At 40.1% G+C, this 27,922-nt stretch overlaps 1 protein-coding gene across 2 annotated transcripts in view; it reads left to right on the forward strand.

The window, feature by feature from the left end:
• LOC107377414 (glucosidase 2 subunit beta) overlaps positions 1-27,922 on the forward strand; it is a 262,809-nt gene that overhangs the window by 210,801 nt on the left and 24,086 nt on the right. For both annotated transcript variants that reach the window (XM_015946971.3, XM_015946972.3), the window contains one exon: positions 24,676-24,747. In XM_015946971.3, the coding sequence (XP_015802457.3) occupies positions 24,676-24,747 (72 nt within the window). The remainder of the gene's footprint in view (positions 1-24,675; positions 24,748-27,922) is intronic.

Here is a 27,922-nt window from a genome sequence, read left to right on the forward strand (position 1 = left end):
GCACGGAAGGCTTAAGAAGTAATTACCATCACTGCTGAAAGAAAAAGCCATCAGCAATAAAGAACTTACTAACAAAGGATTTAGTCTTTTGCCTTCTTTCAGAGTGGATGACAAAAGTGGTGCCCCCAAGGGGTGGCCATGCCCCCTTTGGAAACTTGCTTGCCACCCCCACCTTCCCAGAGAAGACCTCCTCCCACACAAAGGTGTTGAACTCTCATTTAATCAGCACATTTGCAGTGGTCTCTAGTAGGAATTATTGCATTTTAAGTCATAATCTGGGGAACAAACACCAGTGTACCAGTTTCAGGAACTAGAAGTGAGCTACATCACAGCTGAGCTTCAGACGGCAGGATTTTGAGTTTTATTTCCTGATACTTGGACATCTCTCTTCTGATTGGCAAACAGCAAAAGTTGCTTGGATATAAATCTTAGAATCAAAATTTAGATTGATTTTAGATTGATTAGCTAGTTTTAAGAATTCTAGCTAAGCAACTTTTGCTTACCCCAATGGCAGATTTTTTTTAAATTCAAAACAAGAACATTTGGATCCTATTTAAGAATATTTACCTTATTTCAACAAATGCAGTTTTTCTAGAAAATAAATAATTATCTTTTAGACTTAAAATCAAATAAAATGTGAAAAAAAGGGATTTTCTTTCTTACAACTCAGTTTTTGCATGTGGATGTAAATTGTTTTAAATGCCAAAAATGAGGAGCGTGCAGTACAAAGCTAAAGGCTAAACGGTCCCAGAGTTGTCACTAGGACCTATTCGAGGGCCTCTGGCCACCCCTTTTTAAATTTTCTGGGGGCACCACTGGATAACGCATGATGCAAAAAATCTATCAAAAGTTTGATGGCCTTGCAGGGTCCAGACAAGGTTCTCAGGGGCAGCTGGGAATGTTTATGCTAGTTATAACATTTATACTAAACTATTTTTTTTAAATCAAACAATCAGAAATGTGTTGGCTCAGCAAAAAGTTATAAGTTCACATTTTTACAAACCCAAATTCATTCATGTGCAGCAAACCTACTCTAATTAGTCAATCTAACATACAAAAATCTGATAAATCTGTTCTCAATCACGTATTTGTTTCTGTTTTCAGATGGCAGAACAGGCCTGAAATTTTGAGAGAACATGTGTTAACAAGTACTCCCATTTTTATCAAACAAAATGTATTCTGTCTAATAAAATAAATGCCCACATTAGTTAAAAGTGGCATCTGTGCTGCCATTTTGACTATTTTTGAATAATCATTAACAACATTACAAGCTGAATTTCTTTCATTTATCTCTCATATGGCTCCTTTTCTTCCTCGTGGAGCAATAAACCCCAGGAGCCACATATGCTTCAGCTCACATATGGTGCTGGGGCTGTCTCAGTTAAGTGCTCCTGCAGCTGGACAGAGATCTCCTTGTGTTTCTTGCTAAGCTCTCATTAAAATAAAACATGAACTCATGAGATTAATTCATGAAGTTGCCCAGTTGCCAGCTGTGATTAGATCACCTAAACTTTAATTGCGAGAAGTGGGATCAGCGCCACATCTTAATTGAAGCCAAGAAGTATGGGATTAGTCCAGAAGATCACGATGATAGGAGGGATGAAAGCACACCCGCAGTAGGGACAGGGTGGTGTGCAACAAAAGTCCTTACGAGGGCTCGTGTGTACGGCTTTTCCGTTTACAAATAAACACATTTTTTAATATGTTGACCTTTGATCTTCATTGCAATATGTTTGTGTGCCTAGTGAAAATCAAGTAAGAAAACGTTAATTTAAAGAACTTTTATAGATAAGTGGATTTGTTCAGTTAAAACCGTTTTGACCTTCTTTATCAAAGGGTCGAAAAGACAAAAATCCCTCTTTATAATTGGAATGTTGTTAAAATAACTTCTGCAGTTACTGATTACTGTTCTTTATGCCCGTGTCATATTTTAAGTATCATTAATACATTTTACTTTTGTTCATTTTTCGCTTTCATAAGTGGAAATCATGTTTAGTTTAACGGTAAATATTGACAGTTCCAAAGCAGAAAAATGTTGAACTCTGCGTAACTGTTTTTTAAGCGAAGATGTTTTTCTTTGTTTGGAGGCCAAATCAGAGCTACCAGAGACATTAATCAGATTTAGAAACCTTAGACCTCCTAATGTTTCCCAGAAACCCTGCTGCAGACCACAGACAGCTTATTTTACTGCTGAATCACCGTCTCCCTCTCACAATAATGATTCAGCACAGCCTTTGTCTGTCAGGATGCTGAGCTCTTCCTGGAAGCGACAGAACATATGTGTGGATCTGCCCAGACCACAGCAGGGGTGGCCATCTGAAGAAGCAAAAATTTGCTGTTTCGTCTTGTAGAGGTGGCCAAATTTGATCAATTAGTTGTGTAAAAAGAAAAGAAAAATACATCTTCTTGCCAATTTTTTTGTTTATAGATTATGGATGGGCATTTCAAGAAAAAGTATTTGCCAAATATTTATTTTCTCATCTTTTTTCCCCTCACTTGTCCAGTTGATCACTGTGAGGGAGTCCTGGAGTTTCTAGTTCCAGTTCCAGTTTATTTATGTTGCACATTTAAAAAACAGCATTAGAGCTGATCAAAGTGCTGAACAGGTTGGAATTGAAACAAAATGCATAAAGCTAAAAACGTAATCAACAGCCAACTCTAAAAACATAATCTAGAAAACAGACATGATAAAACAGATAAATACAAAACAGCTGACAGCAATAAAATGTGTGGGTGATGGAAAGCCAGGTCGTAAAAGTAGGCTTTCAGTAGCGCCTTAAAACGAGAGAGAGACGGGGCCTTTCTCACTGAAAGGGGAAGAGTATTCCAGAGGGTGGGTGCCACGAACACAACCCCCCATTTGTATTTCATAAAGAAACAAGAAAAATTGTTTAGAATTTACCCTAACAAGATGTACTCCCTTTCAAGTTGCTAATAGTTGTCGTGACGGTGCCTTAGCAATAATGTACATCAAATGTTCTTGTCAACGGTAGTTTTCTAGCCTGAAGTAAAGTTTTTTTATGTACGCTAATTTGTTGGCTACTTCTGAACGATGACCCAACACAAGGGAAACATCAGACTACAACAGACGTTGTTGAGTTTTATCACAAGCACAACACCCATTTGAGTGAAGTGTGCTTTTGATCTAATCTCTGCTATACTTGCGCACCAGCAACATTGAAACTCCCCAACTTGTGTTTTGTGAAGAGACAAAATGAGATTTGACCGAATATTTGATGATTGTGTAGTCCACAGTCTCAGATTACAGCATTATTTCTCTCTGCTATTAGTGTTAGTGTTTTGTTGTTACTAGGACTGAATTGAATTAGCGAGAGAATTCAGCCTCTTATGGCACAAAAGACTCAAATTAAACAGTTTCACGAGTTAAACAGAGGAACAAAAACAATAAAATTGTTAATATTTTTAAAACGAGACATTTGAGAGAATTAAACATGAAGTAAAAATCAATCAATAAAACTCAAAGGAGAAACAACAAAGTGTCTTGGTTTATGAAAATAACCATCTCTCTGTGAAACAATGTTTTCTCATATTTATCGTCATGCTGTTTCTCATTTGTGCCTCCTGCTGTGGAAACCTAGAACTCCCAGTGACATCAGCTGAGTTTATCTCATCTAATCAGATCTAATGCGATCCAGTGCCGCGACTGTGAAAACTCTAAAGTTTTATTGTAACCTCAATGTTTTCTCTCTCAAAGGATGATGTAAAAAACAAAAGTCCCATGTTAAAGAAATATTCCATCTCATGTCTGACCCTTCACACTAGATGGTGTGTTTGGTGTGTTTGGTAAAACCATTATTCATGCTAATGTATCTACATTGTTTTGTTGGCTAAAATCTTTTCTGTGGTCAATAACTGAATGATTTTCTTATAAAGTTAGTTATTTGGTACAATTTTTGCTATAAGTAAAGTTACCCTGTATGGATGTTATTAGAAGTCAATGAAGCTGTTATTTGCCATCTTTAAAAACTAATTGTCCATTCCAGTGCTAGTTACCAAGCAGGAGAAGGTAACTGTGGTTACCAGCTCATTCTGTCTAACCCAATCTCCATTAAAGCAACACTAAGCAGTTTTTAACTCTTTAACAAATTATTGAACCAAGTGGGGTTTAGCGATTGTGTTGGTAGAAACTTTACCAACCTCACATGGGATAGCCTTCTGCTGACCAAAAACAGCACTTAACAATTTAGCGGAGGCGGTAGGTGTCCTAGGGCGCACTCTTTACCTGCTTAATGGCTGTTAGCTATTTTCTGTGCTGTAGCAGTTAGCTTTTTCAATTTGCCAGCCGTAGCTAAAAAAAACTTAAGAATTTTTGTTGGCATCATGGTGGAGCTTGGAAGTAAAAGTAAAGCATAGTTTATGCTTCAGCATCAGCTTTGCGATGCCAGGGAAAGACGCAAATGCATTGACTGAGCTGTTTGGTCTTCAGACTTCTCCATCTCCTGGAAGTGTTGCAAAGCAATTCCTCGCTGAGACATCAGAAGGCCTAGCACTGTTCTGGGGTATCCGGTCCAAGGCAGTGCATTTAATATAGTGTTTTTGTATTTCAGAGACTTTTTAACAGACAAATTTGTCCCTCATTCTCCTCAATGAAATGCTTGCTGTGTATCTTTTTACTCATCCAGTTACGGATAAATAAACTGTTCATATATTTTAGAGTTTTTCCACGAGGTATTCTTCAAGCTGCTCCATGTGTGCCACTAGTTATCTTTGGCTCTCTTTGAAGGTGCAATGGCGATGCTGTTGACAAAAGCAGCATCCTGACTAATTCTTTCTTGTTCGACCGATATTTAGAAAAGTGGGCTCGACTCCGTCCGTCCTTACGAGGCTGTTGGAGAGCCCTCGCAACAACAGATAATGCACTGCATGTCTACATACTGACACAGAAGCATAAACTAGGCTTAAGAGAGTAATGTCTTTGGAGGCGAAGCAAAGAGCTAAAACCAGAGTGAATATCGCCATGGCCTACACCAGGGCTATTCAATTCCGGGCCTGGAGGGCCGGTATCCAGCAGGTTTTAGTGGTTTCTCTGGTCAAATACACTTGATTCAGTGGTTGAATCACCTGTGAAGCAGCTCATCAGGCTCTGCAGAAGTCTGTTAATCACCTACTGACTGAAATCAGGTGTGTTGAAGCAGGGTTAAAACCAAAAAGTGCGGGATACCAGTTCTCCAGTCCCGAAATTAAATAACTCTGGCCTACACTCATTCTAGGAAGCTGAAGGAGGCTTTGAAATCTTGGACTGAAGGTGACCTGGCTTTGTTGCTGCTGGTCTTGTACGTAATATTATTATTTTGTCCAACAGTGTGGAGATTAATTTGTGGCTTATTTAGACTTGGCTCATTTTGGCGTTAACTTGTTAGCGCTAGCTACAGCAGGCTGCTGCAGGGTTGTTTATGACATTGACCAATGATAAGTTTTCATTTGCAACTTAAACCAGAAAAATATTTTAACTGGGGGAAAAAAAACTGAAAAAAGGTGTTTAAGACCGAGAGAAAACTACAAAACACAAACATTTTAAAAAGAAAGATGGAGGAAAAAAGTTTTTTTAAGTCTCTTTCCGGAGTATTTCTCTTATCCGATGGCAACATCTAGTGGCTGACAGGCATATCACACAAATAGTCTCTTGATCCGTTTTTTAAGATGGTGACTTCACGTTTCTTGTTTTTTATGTGCTTCTGTAGCCGACAAACAGAGCTGAAACACGTAGTTTCACAAGTATTATTCTCATGTCATGTTGTGTTTTCATATATTTATATTCTAAAGACTTACTTGTCTGCGAAATGCTCATCAACTCTGCATCAGCCGAGGTATTCCGTACTTGGCAAAAAAAAAAAAAAATTTTAAATAAGGCGTGTTGCTTACATTATATCACAGTACACGATAAGATAATCACTTTTACGGATTTCTGAAAAATCACACATCATTTCTGAAAGGGGAAGTCCGGAAAGATACTTTAACTGACGATCAATTACTGAAACCTAACATTTTCAAGGATTTTGATCTCATTTAAATGAAGTGTCCAATCATTGATTAATAAATGTTTAAGTTAAGTGATATTGTAAATTTTGTCAGACTAAAAAAAATATTTGCCAAAAAATTTAAGAAACCAAAATTTCCTAAGGATTTGCTATTAAAAAAGCCAAAAATAAACATACCATTGAATCCTTCAGACATAAATAGGCATGGCGATTGTACTCTGCCTTAAAAGATACAATTTGTCTTGGTTAATCTGAAAAAACTTGCTGCAAAATTCAAATCATTGTTCAAATTACCAGAAAGCCTTTCTACTTCTATTCTATTCACAGAGCTTTTAGGCCCGCATTTGGTGAAAAAAGGGATTATTGGCTGTAATGGCTCTGATCTACAAACCTTGTTACCCTGAGAATTTTGTACATGAAAATGGGGTCAGAACTTTTATCTGTTTGACCCAATTAACACAAATTTGAGGGACAATGGCTTCAGAGTGAAATGCAGAAAATTACCGAAATAGGTTTCTCTCAGTGATCTGCTGAACCAAAACACCTATAATTGATGGTAATATTTAGAAGAGAGAGATGATGCTTCAGAGCTTTTTACAACAGAGGCAGAAATGTTGGTGAAACAGAAGAACATGATGCTGTGTTCAAAACAGAAACTATTCACTTTTCAGTGAAACTGAGGTTAAGAACACAATTTTATAAAAGAATTACAGCTGTTATGGTATGAATATATAATATTATAATACCCACTTTCAGCTGCAGAGATAAATCACCACCTTCTGTTGAATCCACTCAGTTTAATAGAATTGTTTATACAGGTTTCAGTGTAGGAGTGCAACACTATATTTAAATACACTATGCAGCCAAACATGTATATTTCCTCTAATGATCACGTAGGTGGGATTGTATGGAGTTCCCCCATACTTTTCCAAAGGAAAATTTTTCATTAATGACAAAACGTTTTTAGCTTAATGCGATCTACAAACCACGATTTGGAAGTTGGAACAATCCAGGAACCACCAAGGCTGAAGCTTACCATAAAGAGGAAGCTCAAGTAACCTGGTTCCTTAAACAATGGCGCCAATTTGCTGCAAAGCTAAGGCTGTATTTTATGCTGATTGACTGTACACTTTCTGCATATACATGTTTGATGACCCTAAGCCCAAAAAGCATACATGTTGTCTTAAATCTCAAAAATGTGTAACACTTTTGCGAAATTTTACATCTTTTTCAGTTTTGCTTTAGGGAATTACAAATATTTTAAACTTACTTTTTCATACATAACTAGAGGTACTACAGATAGCTAGCTTAAAGCACACTGCAAACATCCATAGATATCCATGGAAAATAAGCACAAACACAACATTTTGCAGTTTATCAAATTGAGCTCACATTAACCAATATGATCATTTGTTGCTATATTGGTTTAGCTACGTTTAGCCATTAACTTCGTCAATGCAGAACTCAATTCTACTCATCAAACAGAGGATGTTCAAAGGGCTATTGACAATTGGTAACTTTTTGAAGTTGTGCCCTCAGATTTTTAACATCTAATTCTTCTCAAGCACACACAGCTCATAAAACAAAACAAAAAAAAGCAATGTTAGAATTTAAAAGTTAGGGAATGATATGAAATGTCGAAAAGTGAACTTGTTGGCTAATGTTTACATACCTGCTTGGTTATGGGTGAAACTTTCAGTCAAATGACCTTTTCTTAATGCAGCAATGAAAAGAACCAGACATTACCATATGAATTAAAACTGGAATGTTGTTTATTTGTCCTGAATTAACATTTTAGATGGTAGATTTAAGTAGATTTTAAAGCATCATTGCTGAACTTAATGTTCTAAACCCACAGGCTGAATCATGTAAAATTACTCTTGTCAGTGAAAATGTTGGCTCTTTAACGTTTAAATAAATAGGTACCAGAGATGAAGTGAAGTCAGCGTCTAACACAGCATTAAATAGGTCGAGCCCATGGCTTCGTACGGTCAATTCCTTTATGGACAACTACAGACTTTCAAAAGGGAATTCATCACTTGAATTCTGTTTTAGACTTTTTTTTTTCCTTCTGAACTTATGAGGAAGTAGCAGAAGACCAGCTCAGCCCATTGGCGTTGAAAGCCAGTTTTTCAATTACGTTTAATAACATATGAACGTACATGACAGAGGAACCATTACCAAGTATTTCTCATTATGTTTCCGTATGTTTCACAACAACTAACTATATTTATGGTAAACATTTAATATGAAGCTTTGTTTAAATGCATAAGGCACCAAGCTAGCGTCATTTAAACAATTTTCTTCACAAATTTGCATCCGTATACAGTTAACGATTATACAAAAACCATCCCTCACACACGCAAACACATGAAAATCAGAATAATCTCATGATATATCCAATGCTAAGTATTATGTTTACACCTTCTGCTTTTACTTACATTCATTGATCAACAATATAAGCTTATATTCAGTCTCTTAAACATGGACCTTAGTAAAAACAAGCTAATGTGTCGTGACTATGGATGCTTCACAGTTGCTCTCAAGGCCTCTGATTGTTGGCTCTTTTGTATTTTCACATTTAATGTGGGAACTCTAATTATCACTTCCAAGATAACTTAAAGTAGATTTCCCCCCACGTTTTAGCATTAGGCAACATTTTTACACCTTATGTGAAATGATTATTTTGAGCTAAAAAGCTCTGCACCCTCATGTGAAACTTCTTCTTTTTAATTTAGAATTCATCCACAATATTTAAAGATAAACAGTCTATAGATAATGAATTGTTTTGGGTTTTTGTTCTTACATAATTAAATGTTGTGTAATATAAATAAGTCTTCTTTGTACTGTAGTTTAATCTCTTTTAATGCCCCATCACTGCTACTAATTTACTGTAATACACGGTTGTTTTTCTAACAAAAATATGTGTTTATTTCCTGAAATGCTTGCTCACAAACAACTAATCACAGTGTTTTATTCCCCTGCACCACCTTTGACCTGTGGCATGCTCAGGGTTTTTCCTGGCTCACATTGAGGCAGAGGTGGTACCATCCTGACCATGCGCCAGCACATGCATACTCTCTGCATTTAACTGCCTCACTTTTTTGAAGGCCAAATATTTCTCCGTTAAGTGTTCTAATCTAAACTTCTGAGGATTAATTGAATATTCCATTTGACAACGTTTGAAGTGAAACAAAACTGGTTTTCTGCTCAAAATATGAAATAAAACAACATTATCAGGCTGAAATAACAGACTCTACTTTTAAAAGGCTCAATAATATGCATTAGATTGGTGTTTAGTTTCCTTTTTCCCATCTGATATTTATAGTTAAAATATTTTAAAATATTTGACCTACATTTCAGTGACATTGTAGGTTTGTGTTAATAACACTCATCTTAGTCAAAATAACACATAAATACATCCAGTAAAATATAATGCATTTCATTAACGTGCGTTTGTATTGGAAATGGTAATAACATTTACTTTCTGCTGCTAACAAGGTAATGGTGGCGTGTCTATTGTGTACGGGTTGGCAATAATCCAGTTTTAATTATTTTCAAAGTTAGAAGCTTTTGTGAATTATATACCGCTTGCCGTACTTCCTGCTCCTGTGTGTGGAGTAGACTTGTAACAGAAATGTGATCTGCAACGGTTCTGATCCGTAGAGCTGCAGGATGCAGAATAAACAGGATGGTGGGAACTTTTCATCAGCTTGCAGAGTTTAGTCTTTCTTAGTTTTACGATTATCATATATTTTTCTTTGCGCCACTTGATCGTGAGACTGCTACCTGTTAGCTTTAGCATTAGCCAATCTGCGTGTAGCTGCACTTTTGATCCCAAACTTTAAACCGGTTCTGCCTTTGTGCCTTTGCTGGTTCCTTTATTTTCCTCCACTGCATCCAGATTACCACACTGTGCGCCAGCAAAAAGCATTTTTCTTACATGTAACTTACTTTTGTTCAATAAAGTTCTGGGGAAAATATTAATTCAAAGATGTTGGACCAGTGCCACGTTTAAAAATAGACAGACACGCACAGACAGTTTTTTCTGTCGCACTGTACAGCCCTGCTCTGATATGGAAGAGCCTGGGGGAAAATCAGGACGTCAATAGCACAACCATACCATAGATAAGACCAACTAGCGACAAAAGCTATTTTTGATCTTCTTTTTCTGCAGCGGTTTTAGTGCTTTTCGGTGCACCGCTGCTGATACAGCACCCCTGTAGTGGCACAACGCTGCAACTGCAGTTAAAATAACATCCATATAGCTGGGGGCAGAGTGAAATCAGGCTGGGGCAGCCGCCACGCAAATTTGAACGCAGGAAAAACCCTGCATGCTGGTGGAATCTATGCACTGTTACCTGTGGCCATTGTTGATGTTTATAGTGTCACCTAGGGCTGCCCACACTACCACACCACAGTCTATTGGCAGAAAAGCTTAACTGCTGCATTTCTCCTTCTTCCCTTCCCTGGTTCTCTATAGACTGCAGTGTAAAGAAGCTCATGTGTTTCTTATCTCACGGTGGAAACTACCAAAGAGACTAGAACTAGGGATGTGTATTGGTGAAAGTCAGGCAATACGATACATATCACAATACAGGGGAGACGATGCAATACACTTACCTAAAGGATTATTAGGAACACCTGTTCAACTTCTCGTTAATGCAATTATCTAATCAACCAATCACATGGTAGTTGCTTCAATGCATTTAGGAGTGTGGGCCTGGTCAAGACAATCTCCTGAACTCCAAACTGAATGTCAGAATGGTAAAGAAAGGTGATTTAATCAATTTTGAGCATGGCATGGTTGTTGGTGCCGGACGGGCCGGTCTGAGTATTTCACAGTCTGCTCAGTTACTGGGATTTTCACGCACAACCATTTCTAGGGTTTACAAGGAATGGTGTAGAAAAACATCCAGAATGCGGCAGTCCTGTGGGCAAAAATCCCCTGTTGATGCTAGAGGTCAGAGGAAAATGGGTCGACTGATTTAAGCTGATAGGAGAGCAACTTTGACTGAAGCAACTTTGACTGAAATAACCACTTGTTACAACCGAAGAATGCAGCAAAGCATTTGTGAAGCCACAACACGCACAACCTTGAGGCGGATGGGCTACAACATAAGAAGACCACACCGGGTACCACTCATCTCCACTACAAATAGGAAAAAGAGGCAATTTGCACCAGCTCACCAACATTGGACAGTTGAAGACTGGAAAAATGTTGCCTGGTCGGATGAGTCTCGATTTCTGTTTAGACATTCAAATGGTAGAGTCAGAATTTGGCGTAAACAGAATGAGAACATGGATCCAGCATGCCTAATTACCACTGTGCAGGCTGCTGTTGGTGGTGTAATGGTGTGGGGGATTTTTTCTTGGCACACACTAGGCCCCTTAGTGCCAAATGGGCATCATTTAAAAACCACGGGCTACCTCAGCATTGTTTCTGACCATGTCCACCCCTTCATGACCACCATGTACCCATCCTCTGATGGCTACTTCCAGCAGGATAGTGCACCATGTCATAAAGCTCCAATCATTTCAAATTGGTTTCTTGAACATGACAATGAGTTCACTGTACTACAATGGCCCCCACAGTCACCAGATCTCAACCCGATAGAGCATCTTTGGGATGTGATGGAATGGGAGCTTTGTGCCTTGGATGTGCATCCCACAAATCTCCATCAACTGCAAGTTGCTATCCTATCAATATGGACCATTTCTAAAGAATGCTTTCAGCACCTTGTTGAATCAATGCCACGTAATATTAAAGCATCTTTCTGCAGTATTTCTCTCATCCAATGGCACCATCTAGTGCGGGGGTCGGCAACCCGCGGCTCTGGAGCCGCATGCGGCTCTTCCATCCATCTGATGCGGCTCTCTGTGCTTGTAAAATAATGAATGGATATTTAAATAAAATGCTTTATATTTTACTGCATTAATTTTACATCTGTATGCTAATTCTAAATGTAAAGATTGTCTGTGTAAACCTGAACAGTTACAACCCGGTCTTACTGTGAGACCGGGTTGACGGGTCACGCTTGTGCGTAATCATATCGGCGCTTTCTGAGCTGACGAGGATGTGAGATTCTGGGATTCTCCTCAGATGGCTCCTGGATGTGTCTCCACATTGGAGACAGGAACAAGCACTATTCAGCCAAAGTTTCATAATCAGGGAACATTTTCTAAGTGACAAGTCTCGCGTCAGTCGGAGGAATCTTCCTGCATGCGCTCTGGTTCTGCGACGCGCTCCAAGCCCCCCTCCACATCTTCAGCTCGCTATGCACCATACGTACACGCCGACAGTGAGCTGCGCTGAGCAGTGTCCAGCTTAGATGTTCAGATGGGAATCTTTTCTTGGGTGATTTAGCTACATCTGCGATGTGCGAAACAAATAAAATGTCAGTTCTTCTGCTTGCGTCGGGGTAATTGTTTCTATTCTTTCTCCGTCAAAATAAATGGTCAAATACGGGAACTATCCGGTCAACACAACACAAGCCCTGCTTTTGACTGTTCTGTTTTCTTGTGAAAATTGTTGCAAAGAGATAAAATTTAACTTGATTACCACCAGAGCCAGGCGCACTGCGCCGTTATCTCCGTCACTGTAAATGAGGGAAAAACAAAATGATCGGATCCTTTTCTGACCTTCCCCACCTACAAAGTTTAATTACAACAATCAAACGTGACAGAGCCTGGATTTGTATTCTGAACAGTCTAAACATGTTTTTAAAAGAAACGTATGACGGGCTACAACTTCTGGATCCATTTTATATAAATCGTTTTATTGATTATCGTCTTATGAAAGATAACTTGGACATACACGAGCGACCGGTATTGACTGCTGTCACCTGTTGTGAGCAGCGCTCTGCTGTCTGAGGGTAGGCCCCGCCCACAACGCCGCGGCTGCTGTGGCTCCCAGTGTTTTCTTTACTGTGGGAAACAGGTAATAATGGCTCTTTGATGGGAACAGGTTGCCGACCCCGATCTAGTGGCTGACAAGCATATCACACAAAAAGGCTGTTGCTCTGTTTGTTTAAGATGCCTTCTCCAGCCTTCAGAGAGTACAGACGCTTTTTTCTCAGCTCCCTTATCGGCTTTCCCAAGGCTCTTGTCCTGTCTGCCTACAGAGCACTTCTCTGCATTTCTCCTGAAACCACTACTCTCTTTTTGGAAATATGGACTTAATTAATTGGTCATTCAACGTGATTGACAAAATTTTCTCTACGATGAGAACGGAGAAGGGGGCTCCCACCTGTCCCGAGGGGACATTCGCATCGGGATATGCACTCGATTCTTGGGAGGTCTGGCGAATCGTGTGCCTCTCTCAGCTGTCCATCGAGGACGTGGAAGATTTGTGGATATTCGGCCTGATGATCACTGGATTTCTTCTGAATGGAGTGGGAGGATATCTGGTTTTCTGGAAATTTGGGAAGACGGGAGCGATTGGAGTGCGACCCGTACCCACGGAATGTGCCACTCGTGCGGTGACCTCACAGACTGGGACGTTACTCGAGGTGAACCGTAAGCTGGACAATGTCCTTGCGGCGTTGCCTGTGTTAGTGCGCAAGATGGATTTGATCTCGGAGAGGGTCGCCGGACGATGCGGGGATGTGGAATGTAAAATTGGCTTCACTGGTGGACATGAATGACCACTTAGAGACTACAAGACGGAGGGGAAGATTATCTCTGTCTACCCTAAACAAAGTTATGTTTATCCTTATCTGACGCCATAGCAGCCTCTCAAGGCTGCCTCAACACACCCCCACAAAAAGGAGGAATGCCGACAGATGCTGTGTCCCGACCTTCACCCTCTCCCTTCAGGCTATATCTGCAGGGACCTCAATGTGCTCTCTGTTCCTTATCTCTCCCTCCCACCTGTTGTTCTGCAGCTGGTCGATGCGCCGCAGTGGCAGCTCCCATTGGAGGCTTCAGGATCCCGCCCACCCCCACCTCCCCATTGGACTCTGATGTTGTACACGTGCTGTCTGTGCTTCCATGTCGGGTGTTTTTTTTCATTGGAGTGCTACACCCTGCTGGTGTAACCCTGTTAATGCCTTTTTTTCCCCTCCCTGAACTTTCCTCATGTAACACCCTTTTCATCTAACTATTAAGGTAGCGCGACTCATGTTGCGAATGACCGCAGTCACCAATTCTTGTTATGTGTCTTACCCACGTATGTCTGATCTTTGAATTGTGTGTGCTGAAACTGAATTTCATTTCTCTGTATGTCCTGCACATGTGGAGAATATGACAATAAATGACTCTTGACTCTTCACTCTTGACTCTTGAACTTCACGTTTCTGTTTATAAATGTGCTTCTGTAGCCGACAAACAGAGCTAAAACACGTTGTTTTATGAGTATTATTCTCATGTTGTGTTGTGTTCTCATATGTTTATATTTTAGACACTTGTCTGTGAAAAGTTCATCAACTCTGCATCAGTCGAGGTACTCCTTAAATTTAAAGCATGTAAGCAGTAGTCTAATGCTATTGGTTAGTTCTGGTCGGCGCTCAGTTTCCTATTGCAGGGAGCTCTGCAGGACAGGGAGCGTGCTTAGCAAAAAAATTAAAAATAAGATGTATTGCTTACATTATATCACAGTACATGATAAGATAATCACTTTTACGGATTTCTGACAAATCATACATCATTTCTGAAAGGGGAGAACTCCAGAAAGCAGCTTTAAGGCAGTTCTGAAGGTGAAAGAGGGTCAATAACTGTATTAGTATGTTGTTCCTAATAATCCTTTAGGCATGTCACGATAAATTGCGGTACATTCAGCCAGACGTTATTAGCGTATTTTTAGACTGAATTTATATAGGTAAATTCAATAAACAGCCCAAACTGATACTTAACATGTTAAACCATGAGGTATCTGAACCATAACAGAGGGATTTACATTTCAATGGTGGAAACAAAACCCATTGCACACTGCTGCCAACTAGCAGTTAGCATTTGAATTGCACCAAAAGAAAAGAAAATACATAAATGTTTGCATGTAAATTCCCAAAATTAGATACACTGCTATTGAATAGCGTTATAATATTGCAGAAAAAAAATCACAATATATCGCCATATCGACATTTTCTTACATCCCTAATCAGAACTGTGGTTAAAATTAGATTATCTAAAACTGTTTTAGGCTTTGAACACCTCTATTTCAAGATCTATTCCAATTACAATATACAAATCCTATATACCCAGTATATGGGAATGTGGTGAGAAAGTTTTCAGGTTCCTCTTTCCATTTATAGTATTTGTGCTTGCCTATTCTTCCCATGTTGTTACTGACAAGTTCTGTGTGTTTAGCTTCAGTTTTGACCATTAGCTCTTACCTCAAGCCTGCTTCCTTCTTGAAACAATGAGCAAACGGTGTTTCCGTTGTTAGCAGACATGAAGATGAGTGTTAATTCATTTAGCACCTTCCGTACAGCATCTGTTGTATGAAGAGGTGCGCAAATAGCCAATTATACCATAACCATCAATTAGCTGTATCTGTTTCAGCTCAAAACAGGGTGATGGGGTTTGGAGCCTCTCCCAGCTGGAGAGAGGCAAGGTACACATTGGGCAGATTGCCACAGTTCTAACAGACACCACCATGATCTGTATGTTTGTTTTTCGTGAACACAAAAAGACTTAGATTTTAACTCCAGATTTTATTGTTAATATACATATGAATTTTGTACAATACTTAGAAATACTAATGTCCTAATTAAGGAATTTTGTCCATGATGCAGTTTTGAGTCATTTATGAATATGCTCCTGCCAATACATGGTCTCAATCCAATTCTTGCATTATTGTGTTTCCTTTTGCTGCATAGATGTGCTGACTCTATTTCTGAAGTACATTAGGGTTATTAAAATCAATGGCACCTCAGTAGCTCTACAGTACTGTAAAGAAAACCTTTTTCTGCCAGTTTATTTTTTATTATTAAGAGGGAAAAAATACCATGTGATTTTTTTTCCCCCACCACTTCTACGAAATAAGACATGTAGAATATATATATAAATACCTATTCTTGTAAGAATGCATGCCACCCACTGCCTCTTCTGCCAAGTTAAAGCAGTTTTGGTTAAATATGTATAACAAAGTTTGGTGCAATCTCATGCATAGCTCCCTTGCACTACAAACAGGGTTCTAATTTCACACAGGTTTCCAGGGGAGCCCCAACAAAATTTGGGGGTGCGTCCAATCACATCTGTGTTGGGGTTGACCACATCCATTATAACGGGGGCGGGGGCCGTGTGTCCAATCACCCCCTGTTAAGACTCCTCATCAGCGAGGGGGAAACTGGGTCATTATTCAGGCTCCCTAGTGTGTCAGTCGAGGGCTTTCGGGGGAGCCCATCACATTTTTGAGGTAGCCAAGCTCACCCTAGCTCTCCTGATCCTGGTTAATGTCAGTCTAATCCTGGTTCTGGTCTTTAGGGCCTTACATGGACAAGCATCATTATACATTGGTGATCTTCTCAGTCCCTACACCCCCAGCAGGTCCCTGAGGTCCAGTGACCAAAGCCTACTGGTTGTGCAGTACCAGGCTAAAGACCAAAGGTGACAGATCATTTGCTGCTGTGGCCCCCAGACTCTAGAACTCTCCACCTGAGCCTGTGATCAGTGGACTCAGTGGTCTCCTTTAAAAAGCAGCTGAAAACTCACCTGTTCACGCTGGCTTTTGCATGACCTTCAGCACTACCCTCTCTCCTTATTCAGCTCTTTCTATCTATTCTGCCTTTCCCGGGATCCACTGATTTACTCTCTCCCCCTTTCCTTACATTTTTAATCATGTTTTTTTATTTGCTCTCATTTTAAACATATTTTTAATCATTTTTTGACTTTTTTTTATATTTAAATTTCTTGTTTTTGTGAAGCACCTCTTGACTTTTATCTTGAGAGACGCTCTATAAAAGATTTTCTTTCTTCCTTTCTGTAATTCAAACCCTGGCTAAAAATGACTTACCTATGTTCACGTTGAACTTTCACTTAATATCAGCTAAAATGACTGAGTTATAATCATTTATGTGGTTTCTAAGGTCAGTTGGCTGTAATGGCCACCTTGAATGAAGTTGGATCTGATATCTCATTAGCTGTGGATCTAGTGATGACATTCTGGGGGTTCACATTCCTCCACTCGTTCACAAGATATTTCACCAACAATACAAACAAATGAAGGAGCATACAGTTAGTCCAAAACACCATTTCCCAATTATTTTCTGAATCCATTTGGATATGGGCACTGAAAGAAGGCCTTTGAATAATTCCAAAGGAAATTAGTTAATTTAGGAACATACTGGTCAGAAAACAGTTTTTCCTCCTATCTCAGCAGATCTGTGGGGGTTGGGCTTTCCTTGCTGTCCGAGCCACTGAAGTATAAAATACTGCCTGAGGGCTAAAGTGGTTGCATCTAAGATATTTATTCTCTTACTGTGTACCTTCAGCCCTAGCACACACCTGCCAAAGACTGACAGAGTGGTACCAACTTATTATGGCAAGTGTCAGTGCTGCATTGTCAGACAGTGACAGATTGAACGTGGGGGATGGAAAGAGACGCAATGTGGAGTTCGGCACTTGAATGGAAAGATCACTGCTGTCAGTTTTTGATCAGAAGCTTCTAATTATTACTAAAGATTTAATAAGTGACCCACTGTGTTTCATCCCCTTGTCTTTCTGTCTTTAATATCCTTTGTATTCTCCACCCAGTGTCCCTCTTGTAGCACATAATCATCTGTCATATTTTCAGTCTGTGCAGTCAGTGATTCATATGCACAGCATCACCAGCAGCACACTCTGATTCCCTCCCACTCTCTTTTGCTCACTTTTATTTCTTTTTATCCTTCAGTCTTGCCCTTCCCTCTGTCTTTGTCTTTGTTCTCCTTGCTTCTTCCTAGACTTATTTTTCCACTGCTGTCAGTCTTTTCTCCTCAAAGCCTTTGTCATCAGCCGTCCATCTTTGCTGATATTTCCCCCCGTTTTTTTGTGTCATATTGTGCTCATTGCTAAGGATAGCCGGGGACGGTTTGTGTACATGTGCCTGTTTGACCTTTCTGCTACATCCCATTTATGTAACACAGATGGCAGAATGCGATGGGGCTGTCGAGCCAGTGGACAGCTAATCAACGTTCACCTCGGTCTGCGTATTGGGCTCGGCATTTCTAATCTCTTCTAACTTTTTTGTTGTTTGTTTCAACCCAGTGACACATATTTTGTCTGTTTCCTTCGACACTGTTAGTTTCTCACAAGCTGCCACAAGGAGGCGAACGTCCAAGAACCCAAGGTTACGTTACAGTGTCCCTCACTCGTAAATAGCCCATCTCTTTTTTTGTGAGGTGATGGCGTGTCAGCAAAAGTAGACAGGGATGGATGGGTTTGCCTTGAGGGTAGGACTAAGCATGATAGAGAAGGGGAAGAGGTGTAAAGGCATACAGGGGTACACCCTTCTGGGACCCATTTAGAGACTTTTTTATTGCGTTTCCCCTTTTTTCCTTCCCCTCTTCCGCTGCTCAATGTGCTTCTGTCCATCAGGCACCATCTGTTTCAGGGCTCAAATGAGGATGTTTGTTGTAGCTGAACCACCTGCCTACAAACTTTATGAATCTACTTGTATAAAGAGCATTAAAGCCAATGCTCACTGGGAATTTGTGTTTATTCATTTCATGTTTCACATACTTGAGTACATTATTTAACACATAATTAAAGATCTTTGGTTGTCTAATTTGGACTTTTTATAGACCAAATCACTAATCAAATCAAAGCTTTATTTATAAAGCGCCTTCCTTCCTTCCCTGTCGGGAAGCCCAAGGCGCTGAACACTCATAAATGAATGAGCAGTTTGGAGGTTTGTCTTAATTCCCACTGGTTTCAGACAAAAAGGCAGCTGTATTTCTTTACTTCATTGAAGACATTTCACTTGTTTAGGGACTGAAACATGCAGAGTAACAAACTTTTCAGTTAACGTGAGAGCTTACCTACTGCATGCTAGTTTACAAATCACTCACCCGATCCATCCTCCAGAGGGTCATTGCTGTCCTGGTCCAGATGTCACATATTTTGATCACCTTTCTTAAGCTGTGAATTGCTGTGAAATTGTTTTGTGACTACTTTCAAAGCTAAAGTGTATGTTTTGCAGAGTTGAAACTTCAGACCACCTCCTAAGATCAGTGTCAAAGTCGGAAAATGGTAGAGTGCTTTTCCCAGGTCAGGGACAAGGTCCTTCCTGAAGTATCTTGGGGTCTTGTTCACTAATGAAAGAAAGATGGAGTGGCAAGTCGATAGGTAGATTGGTGCTGCATTGACCAAAAGGATGAGATTGCGGATACAAGGGGCTGAAATTAGTTTTCTTCACAGGGTGTCTGTGCTCTCCCTTACCCTAGAGAACAGAAGCATCAGCGGTGCCAAACAGCAGCCGAACAGTTTACTTGCGACAATCACAGCACTCCAGTGCACACTGGGAGGGTCTCAGCAGCGAAGCGGCTTCTCTACCGTGCTTCTTCCTCTACTCACGAGATCACAAAATCCCTTGAGACCTCCGCCAACCTCCTCGTGAGATCACAAGATTCCTCAAGACTCAAAGGTTACGGTTTGTTTACGCAGTCCGCCATTAAACCAAAAAACAAAGAAGAAATCACGTTATCACTGTTTGATGTCATATATGATGTTGTTCCTCTCCACTGCCAGGACTAAAGCCATGGCAAACACACCGCTGCACTTCTGGAACAATACTGGGAATAAATAAGTCATTGGGTCACCCATAAGATTTATATTTACTTTTATTTTGAAAAATTCTGGGGATTTTACACTGAAACCGTGTGTGATATCCTGTCTAACCCTATGTTACCTACGGAAATTGATGCTTCTCAAAAGTGGCTCACGGACAAAATAGAACCCGATCCCATCTTTAGCAGACGCGTCACGGCTGGTTTGTAACTCTCCATGGATTCTATATGAAGCAGTGTTGCTCCACTGGCGTTCTGCGCCGCTGACGCTTCCAGTGTGCAGTAAGGATTAGAGATAGGGTGACAAATTCACTCATCTGGGAAGGGCTCAGAGTGGATCCGATGCTCCTCCACATCAAGAGGAGCCAGTTGAGGTGGCTTGGGCATCTGGGTAAGATGCCTCCTGGACGCCTTGCTGGTGAGGTTTAACGAGCACGTCCAACTGATAGGAGACCAGAATAAAGACCCAGAACACATTGGAAGGACTATGCTTCTTGGTTGGCTAGGGAACGCCTTGAGACTCCCCAGGAGGAGTTGGCCCAAGTGGCTGGGGAGAGGGAAGTCTTAGCCTCCCTGCTTATAGGTTGCTGCCCCTGAGAACTGACCCCTGATAAGCATAGTGAAATGGATGGATAGATGGACCACCTCCTCTTTTTGATATTAATTAAATTAATTATTTGACAAAAATGGCTACTTTTACTGCTCTTTAAAACCACTCTTTTCTGTCATAAATATGAAAACTCCTGCATTTAAAGGGCTGTCTCGTCCTTAAGATGGAAGTGAACTGCTGAGTCCTGATTTTGCCTGGAGTTGACCTAGATGTTGAATTTGGAGCTTTTTAGAAACCCATTTCAAAGTTGGCAATGTTTTTGCACCTTTTGTCTATTTCCCCCTTTTGCTTAAAAGTTGCTATATGGGGGAGTTAAAGTAGATAAAATACTAATATGACTAAAACAAGGAGGTAGTCAAAGAACTCAGATGAAAACTAGCTGGCGCATGACAACTGGGATCCTACTCATTAACCAACAATGTTGCTGATACTTTGTTGGTCACTAGACTTGATGTGTTTAGACACCACGCATAACTGGTATGGGGAAACGGTGACAGAGGAATTAAGTACCCGTTCCAAAACCAGAGGGTTGCATGTTGGAGCACCACTCAGTCTGTGGCAGTCAGGTGACAAGACACTTCACTCTTCTTGATTGCAGATGGTTATTGGAGGGACTGATGCCGCCTTTTTATGGCATCTTTGCTTCTGTCAGTTCGCCCTGGGGCAGCTGTGGCTACATTGTAGCTCATCAACACCAGTGTGTGAATGTGTGTGGGGATGCTTGACTAACTGGCTGTGTTGGAGAGTGCCTTCGGGGGTTGTAGAAGGCGCTATATCAAATACAGGCCACTTACCATTTTTTCTTAGCCAAATTTATTGGCTTAAAAATGAACAATCATGTCTTTTTGAGGAAATATCATGAAAGCAGAATGTATGTGCATGTATTTCAGAGCAAGACCTCCACAATATCGGTCATAAACATGTGACAAATAAGGAATACTGTCTACACTTAAGTATCATGTACTCTACAACATGTTATGAGTCTGTGTGTAAATGGCTTGACATGGCTCGCTGTGGACAGCAGTTTGAATAATGAATGAGACTAGCCACTCTTGTAAGAGCTACACTGTGTTAAATGTAGCCTGGTTTTGAGCATTGGAGGAGGAGGAACGTTGGAAAGGTGCCACTGTTATTTTTAAAGTAGAAAATCAACAAGTTCATGAATGTCTTGGTTTTCACTTTGTGGTAAAAATGATAAAATGCAGTTATAAATAAATAACACTTTTAGACAATAGTACTGAATGTACATTTATGAGTACAATGGGGCAGCAGTAGCTCAAATGGTAGAGCCTCATGATTGAAGGGTCATGGGTTCGATTCCAGCTCCCACCAGAGATATTCTGCTGTAGTGTCCTTGGGCAAGACACTTCACCCAACTTGCCTGTGTTGGTGGTGGTCAGAGGGGCCGACGGCGCCAAATGGCAGCCTCGCCTCTGTCAGACTGCCCCAGGGTGGCTGTGGCTACGTAGTAGCTTACCATCAATGGCAGCGTGTGAATGTATGAGTTCACACAAGCATCTTTGAGTGTCCTAATAAAGTGCTATATAAGTTTGATGATGATTATTATATTATTATCATAATGGTATTGTGTAGAACAAGTGAAACATTTGAGCATTTGTTGTCAGTAGAAGACATTTGGAGAAGCAGTAAAAACAGCTTTAGTCTAAGAGGTATTCTCTGAAGAAGCACGGGCCTTAAATGCTAACACTACAACCTCCCTAAAGAGTTGTAAAAATTGCTAAATCTCTGTGTTAAAGTATACTTTTGACATGAAAGTCCCAAAGATGATAACATTTTACAAATGAGCAAAAGATCTCAGCAGCAAATCACTTAACTCTCAAACCGCCACTCTGTCTCTGATGTTCATCATTTACTTACACATTTTTTCCCTCCGTGTCTCATGCAGCTTTTGATCTCCCTCACACTTCCCAGCCCACATACACTTAAGCTGCAGCCATTTCTTCACCTACACCCTTTCTCACTCATTTAGCCTTTTCCATTTCCCTCACTCCAGCGTGTAGGGAATCCTCAGTTCTCTCTACAGCAGTCATTGTATTGGTTGAAAAGCAATAGAAAAAAGATAAAGCCCAGCAGTCCTTTTGCTTGTCAGTTTCTTCATCAAGGTCTTTGATCAGTTTGTTTCTGGGGCTGGTAATCGGGCCTTAAAACTTGAACCCTATCCCCACCAAGTACATTAGCCAATGCTTCTGCTAAGTGCTAACTCCTTTAGGTTTTCTTTGCCCAAGTCGAAGAGCTGTGGGTGTCGGAATAATTGGCAGCTTCTTGCCACTCTTTTGTCTCACTAGGTAGTCATTAATACAGGAAGTTTAACTGTTTGCACTGACTTTTATAAGACTTCTGCTTTCCTAATTATAGTTCACTTCTTTACATTGCAAGTTTAAGAGTTAACAAGATTGCCTACTTATGCATTAACCACGTGAATCACAAACTGTGATATATGGATGAGTTTTTGGGTATTTGGCATATCTGTCAGTTATGAATGGGTTTTACCACGGTTAAGTATCAATACCTATATATTAAGGTTGCACACAGTACCACAATGCGTTTGCATGTTAATAGTACAGAGCCAATCACATTACATCTTTAGTCACTTTTAAATGAACTGACCAAAGACGGGCCTTAACAGTGTTGCTCACAGAAATGTACACGTTATTTGCATAAATAAACTTATCATAATTTCAGCTGCCACTTCCATAAATCCTAGTTAAACCTCAACCAACACTGTTATAAGTGCACAGATGTAGAGGATATATTTACAAGTGTACCCACACACCAAAACAGACCAGAGATCAGTAGACTGACAACAACGTTGTAATGACGTTCAATTCAATTCAATTCAAGTTTATTTATACAGCGCCAAATCACGACAAGAGTCGTCTCAAGGCACTTCACATAATAAAAATTCCAATTCAGGTCAGTTCATTAAGCCAATCAGAAATAATGTTTCCTATATAAGGAACCCAGCAAATTGCATCAAGTCACTGACTAGTGTCAGTGACTATACAGCAATCCTCATACCAAGCAAGCATAAAGCGACAGTGGAGAGGAAAACTCCCTTTTAACAGGAAGAAACCTCCAGAGAATCCTGGCTCAGTATAAGCAGCCATCCTCCACGCCTCACTGGGGATCGAGAAGACAGAGCAGACACACACACAGACACACACACAAGTAATGTGTCTATAGTTATATTGTGATGTCTTAGTAAATATTCTATTTGGTGAAAGATAAACTTTATTGTACTTATTCTAGTGGATCTATAATTAAACGGATAAACTAGTATTAGCACATGAAAAGTCAAGGAAACCAAAAAGTTATTATCAGGAGAGAGAGAATGTTTAAGTAGTTAGCAGCAGTGTGCTAGACGATGGCCTCCTCCATGAGGCCACCACAGCTCAACAGAACGTCATTGTAGCTTCTTCTGGGGAGAAAAACACTTACAGAGAAAATAAAGTTAACATTCATAAGACAATGTAGGAACGTTGTTGTACAATCATCTTGCAGCTAACACAATCATCTTAGGCATGCTGTAATATACTATAGACATGTACTGGTGTCCAATTCTAATGAAACACTTTACTTTTTGTCTTCAAATGAAGCAAAATATATTAAGAATTAAAGTTGTGAGTTCCAAAACCAAAACAAGGCGGAAAAAGCCAAAAGGCTAAGTAAAGGTAAGCCTAAATTGTAGTTTGATTAAATGTCTCTGTGGGTCATAACTGACATTAGTGTTTACAGTTGCTGGTCATAGAATTAGAATATCATGTCAAAGTTGATTTATTTCATTACTTCCATTCAAAAAAGTGAAACTTGTATATTAAATTAATTCATTACACACATACGGATATGTTTCAAATGTGTATTTCTTTAGTTTTGATTATTATAACTGACAACTAATGAAAATCCCAAATCCTGTATCTTGGACTATTACAACATTAATTAAGACCAATGCATAAAACAGAAATGGCCAGTTGCAGGACAACTGAAAAGTATGAGCTTGTACAGCATATTTGATTACCAGCGCCTGTGTAATCCAAACTTGATGCAGTACAAAGACATTTTTGGGATTACTTTAATTTGATGTAAAAAAAAAATAAAGAGAAAATGTTCTCTAGCAAGAAATTCAATGTTGATTATGAATGATTTGATGCTTTTACTCAAACTGAACATCCATGATGCGTTAAAATCTACTAAACACTTCTTTATGCCAACATGGCAAAAAGGAACTTTAATGGTCGTATTGAGATACAAACAATAAACGTGGGAGAGTGAAACCACTGGGATGAAATTATATGTACATTGTCACTTAGTGGTTGCATTAAGCTTTCTGTTTCCTCTGCAGGTACGCTTATTCTCTGTGTCCCTTCAATCTAGTCACACAGAAGAGCACAGCAGGAACCGAGGTCTTATTGGGGTAAGTACTTCTATTGCTGTCTGTTGGTTTTCTACTGTGAAAATCTGTCAATAACTAGCTTGTATGTGTCAGGGAGAAGGAGGAAATAATGAATGTGTTATGCGTAACTGATATTAACTTCCCGTTTTTGAAGAGCCTTGCAGCACTTTGTGCAGATTTTGTTCTGTGACATTTGTAGCAGAGCTCATTCACTTCCAGGTAACTTTAATGTCAGTCGTGCTTTTTTCATGATAGGACTCAAAACCATTTCTTCTGTCCTAGTGAATCAGGCTTACAGTGCTCACTGGAACCTGCCTTAACACTGATATTTGTGCAATGGATTTTTTTTATTGATATTCAATCTCTGCTGGCCCCTTGTGACCTTTAACCAGTCACTAACAGATCTTTAATTTGATTCGTGACAAAAAGCGCTGGTTTCATGTACTGCTGGAGTTGTTGTTTTTTTCTCTTTGTCTCGAAGGGGTTCCAGTTTCATCAACTGTTGATGCTATGTGTGTGGGAAAATGCTTGTTTGGCTTGGGAGACATGCAGCATTAAATGCCAGCTAATTGTATTGTGTTCCTTAAGTGTCCGTGTGCAGGTGTTATCATCTAATGCAGAATGTAAGAGATATATTCCTGGACAAACGATTGACATCTTTTTCGATCATTAAAGTTTTAAAAGATCATTGAGTACAGACACCCGACTTCTACACTCCCTTCATGTTATTTCTTTGTCAAATTTAGAAGTTAGCCAAATTAATTTAAAATGTAAAGTGTTGTTTCATTTTTAGGAATTTGATGCAACAATGTTTTCCTGCTAAAACTCAATCAGCTTTAAAGACCAAGTTCACTGAGAAACAAGTTTTACTCATTTTTATTTATCCACTGAGTTATCCATGCAGGCTGAACATGAAAATATTCTTCTACCCCTGTTTCCTGCATAAGCTGTCGGTAGAAAATAGACAGGGAATCGCTCGGTTCAGAAAAGCCTGACAGCTCTACTTCATCCAGATCTACTTCATCCTCTCAATTAACATTCATGTATTCACAGGGTGTTGTTCGTTTAACGTCCAGGAAACCGCAGAGAAAGTCTTGACTAGAAGCTAATTTCTACTTCCTGAAACAGGACCGCCAGAGCCACCCACCCCCCCGACTCACAAGTAGGGCTGGAACGATCCATCGAATGATCCGATTCGTTAGATTCCTCAATTAATTTTTTACTAATTTGAATCTTTGTTAAATATGCGCACCACAGTCTGAACACACTTTACTGGAGCACTATGTGGTAATCTAGGTGCTGTAGAAGAACCAGCAAAGACTAAACCCATTGTAAAAGGCAGAAATGCTCCAAAGTTTGGGATCAAGAGTGAAACTACTGTGAGATTAGCTAATGCTAACCTAGCGCGTAGTACACTCATGATTAAGTGGAGTTCTGAAAAAATGGGATGGTTGTGAATAACTAAACTCAAGCGGAAGAAAAATCCCCACCATCCCGTTTATTTGTGGATTTCTGCAGCTCTATGGAGCAGAACCTCTGCAGCTGCTGCCTGGAGTCAGGTTGCTGCTACTGGGAGTCAGCGACTCAAGTCTGCTCCACACACCACAGTAGAACTATGGTAAGCCGTTGTAGCATGTAATTCACAAACGCTATTTTAGCTAAAGGTTCGATCCCGGCTCCGGACAGAGGATTCTGTTGTTGTGTCCTTGGGCAAGACACTTAATCCATCTTACCTGCTGGTGGTGGTCGCAGGGACCGGTGGCACCTGTGCTCGGCAGGCCTCATGTCATTGCGCCCCAGGGCAGCTGTGGCTACATCGTAGCTCATCACCATCAGTGTGTTAATGTGTGTGTGAATGGATGAATGATACACTGTAGTGTAAAGCACTTTGGAGTCCTTACTCTGAGGTGCTATACAAGTGCGGGTCATTTATCATTAAAGCTTGCGCTCTTTTTTTTGGGTTGTATCATATTCTCTAGACCAACCATGACAATAGTAAAAGATTTTGCTCTGCAGCTTGGTCTAGCCACGCTCCATCGTACCTCAGCAGGTCAACCATTAGCACGAACACTGTTGTGTCTTGCCAATCACATCTCTCTGTTTGTTGGGCAGGTTTAACAATAGAGCTGTACAACAAAAAACCACAGACAGACTCCCCATGGACTAGGGCTGCCTATTGGAACTGGCGTAGATGCAGGCCACCATCTTGGATGGGTCTCCATTCGCCCCCAGTGCATTTATTTCTACTGAAGAAGGTGTATACCATCTATAAAACACATTTTATTATGCTTTTTCACAAAATCAGTCAGACACATGGTATGGCATAATAACAAATTTAAATATAATAAAATAAAATAAAAAATCCCAACAGGTAGGCTAGAAGAGTCAATGGTAATCCCACGTGATCTACTTTCAATAGAATGCTGGTTGTTGTTGCAGCCATAGGCTGCACAAAGAATAGGCATAGTTGCTCACTCTGTGTTGACTTTAGTTGGGTTTTATGAGTAAGGAACCCATCCAATATGGCGGTGACGCTGTAACACTCTCCAGCACCCAATGGGGCATCTACTTATTCATGTCTATGAGAAAAACAACAAAGATGTCATAGACTCAGAAAGACTTCTCATTTAAAACAATTTTGACATCAACTTTGGACTATTTAGACTTTAGACTTTCTTTGAGACATGAGCAGAAAGAGGTACTTAAACATTTTGAAAGAGGACGTATTTGATTCTTTTTTACATTGACCGTCATCTGTAGCGGTGAGTATGCCACTGTTTGTTGCTCTGATTGGACCTAGTGCTGTCCAAACACGTGGAGCAGGTTGAAAGACAACCGTAGAGTCTGACTCCATCCCATGACTGGATTGTTTTAGTAGCTTGTGGCCAGACTGTATACAGTATTTAAATATTTAGGAAGGCTTTCCGGGCTTATATTTTCTGTCAATACTTGTCAATTGTGCTTTGAAAAGCATTCATAAAAATTAGATCTTTAAAATTGCAGACAGTCATTTAATGTTGCTGTCCCTTGTTCAGCCACAAACTCTTGGGCTGCTTTTGATCTGTTTTGAGCTACCCAGTGTTGTGCTGAGATGTGCTACCCTGTCAACAAGTGTTTAGGGTGTCATCCACACATGCTGCCAGCTGTAATGCTGCATCCGGACTGTGCCATGGTGACGACTTATGAATGCATCCTG

The sequence above is a fragment of the Nothobranchius furzeri genome, chromosome 2, assembly GCF_043380555.1.
Source record: "Nothobranchius furzeri strain GRZ-AD chromosome 2, NfurGRZ-RIMD1, whole genome shotgun sequence".
NCBI lineage: Eukaryota > Metazoa > Chordata > Actinopteri > Cyprinodontiformes > Nothobranchiidae > Nothobranchius > Nothobranchius furzeri.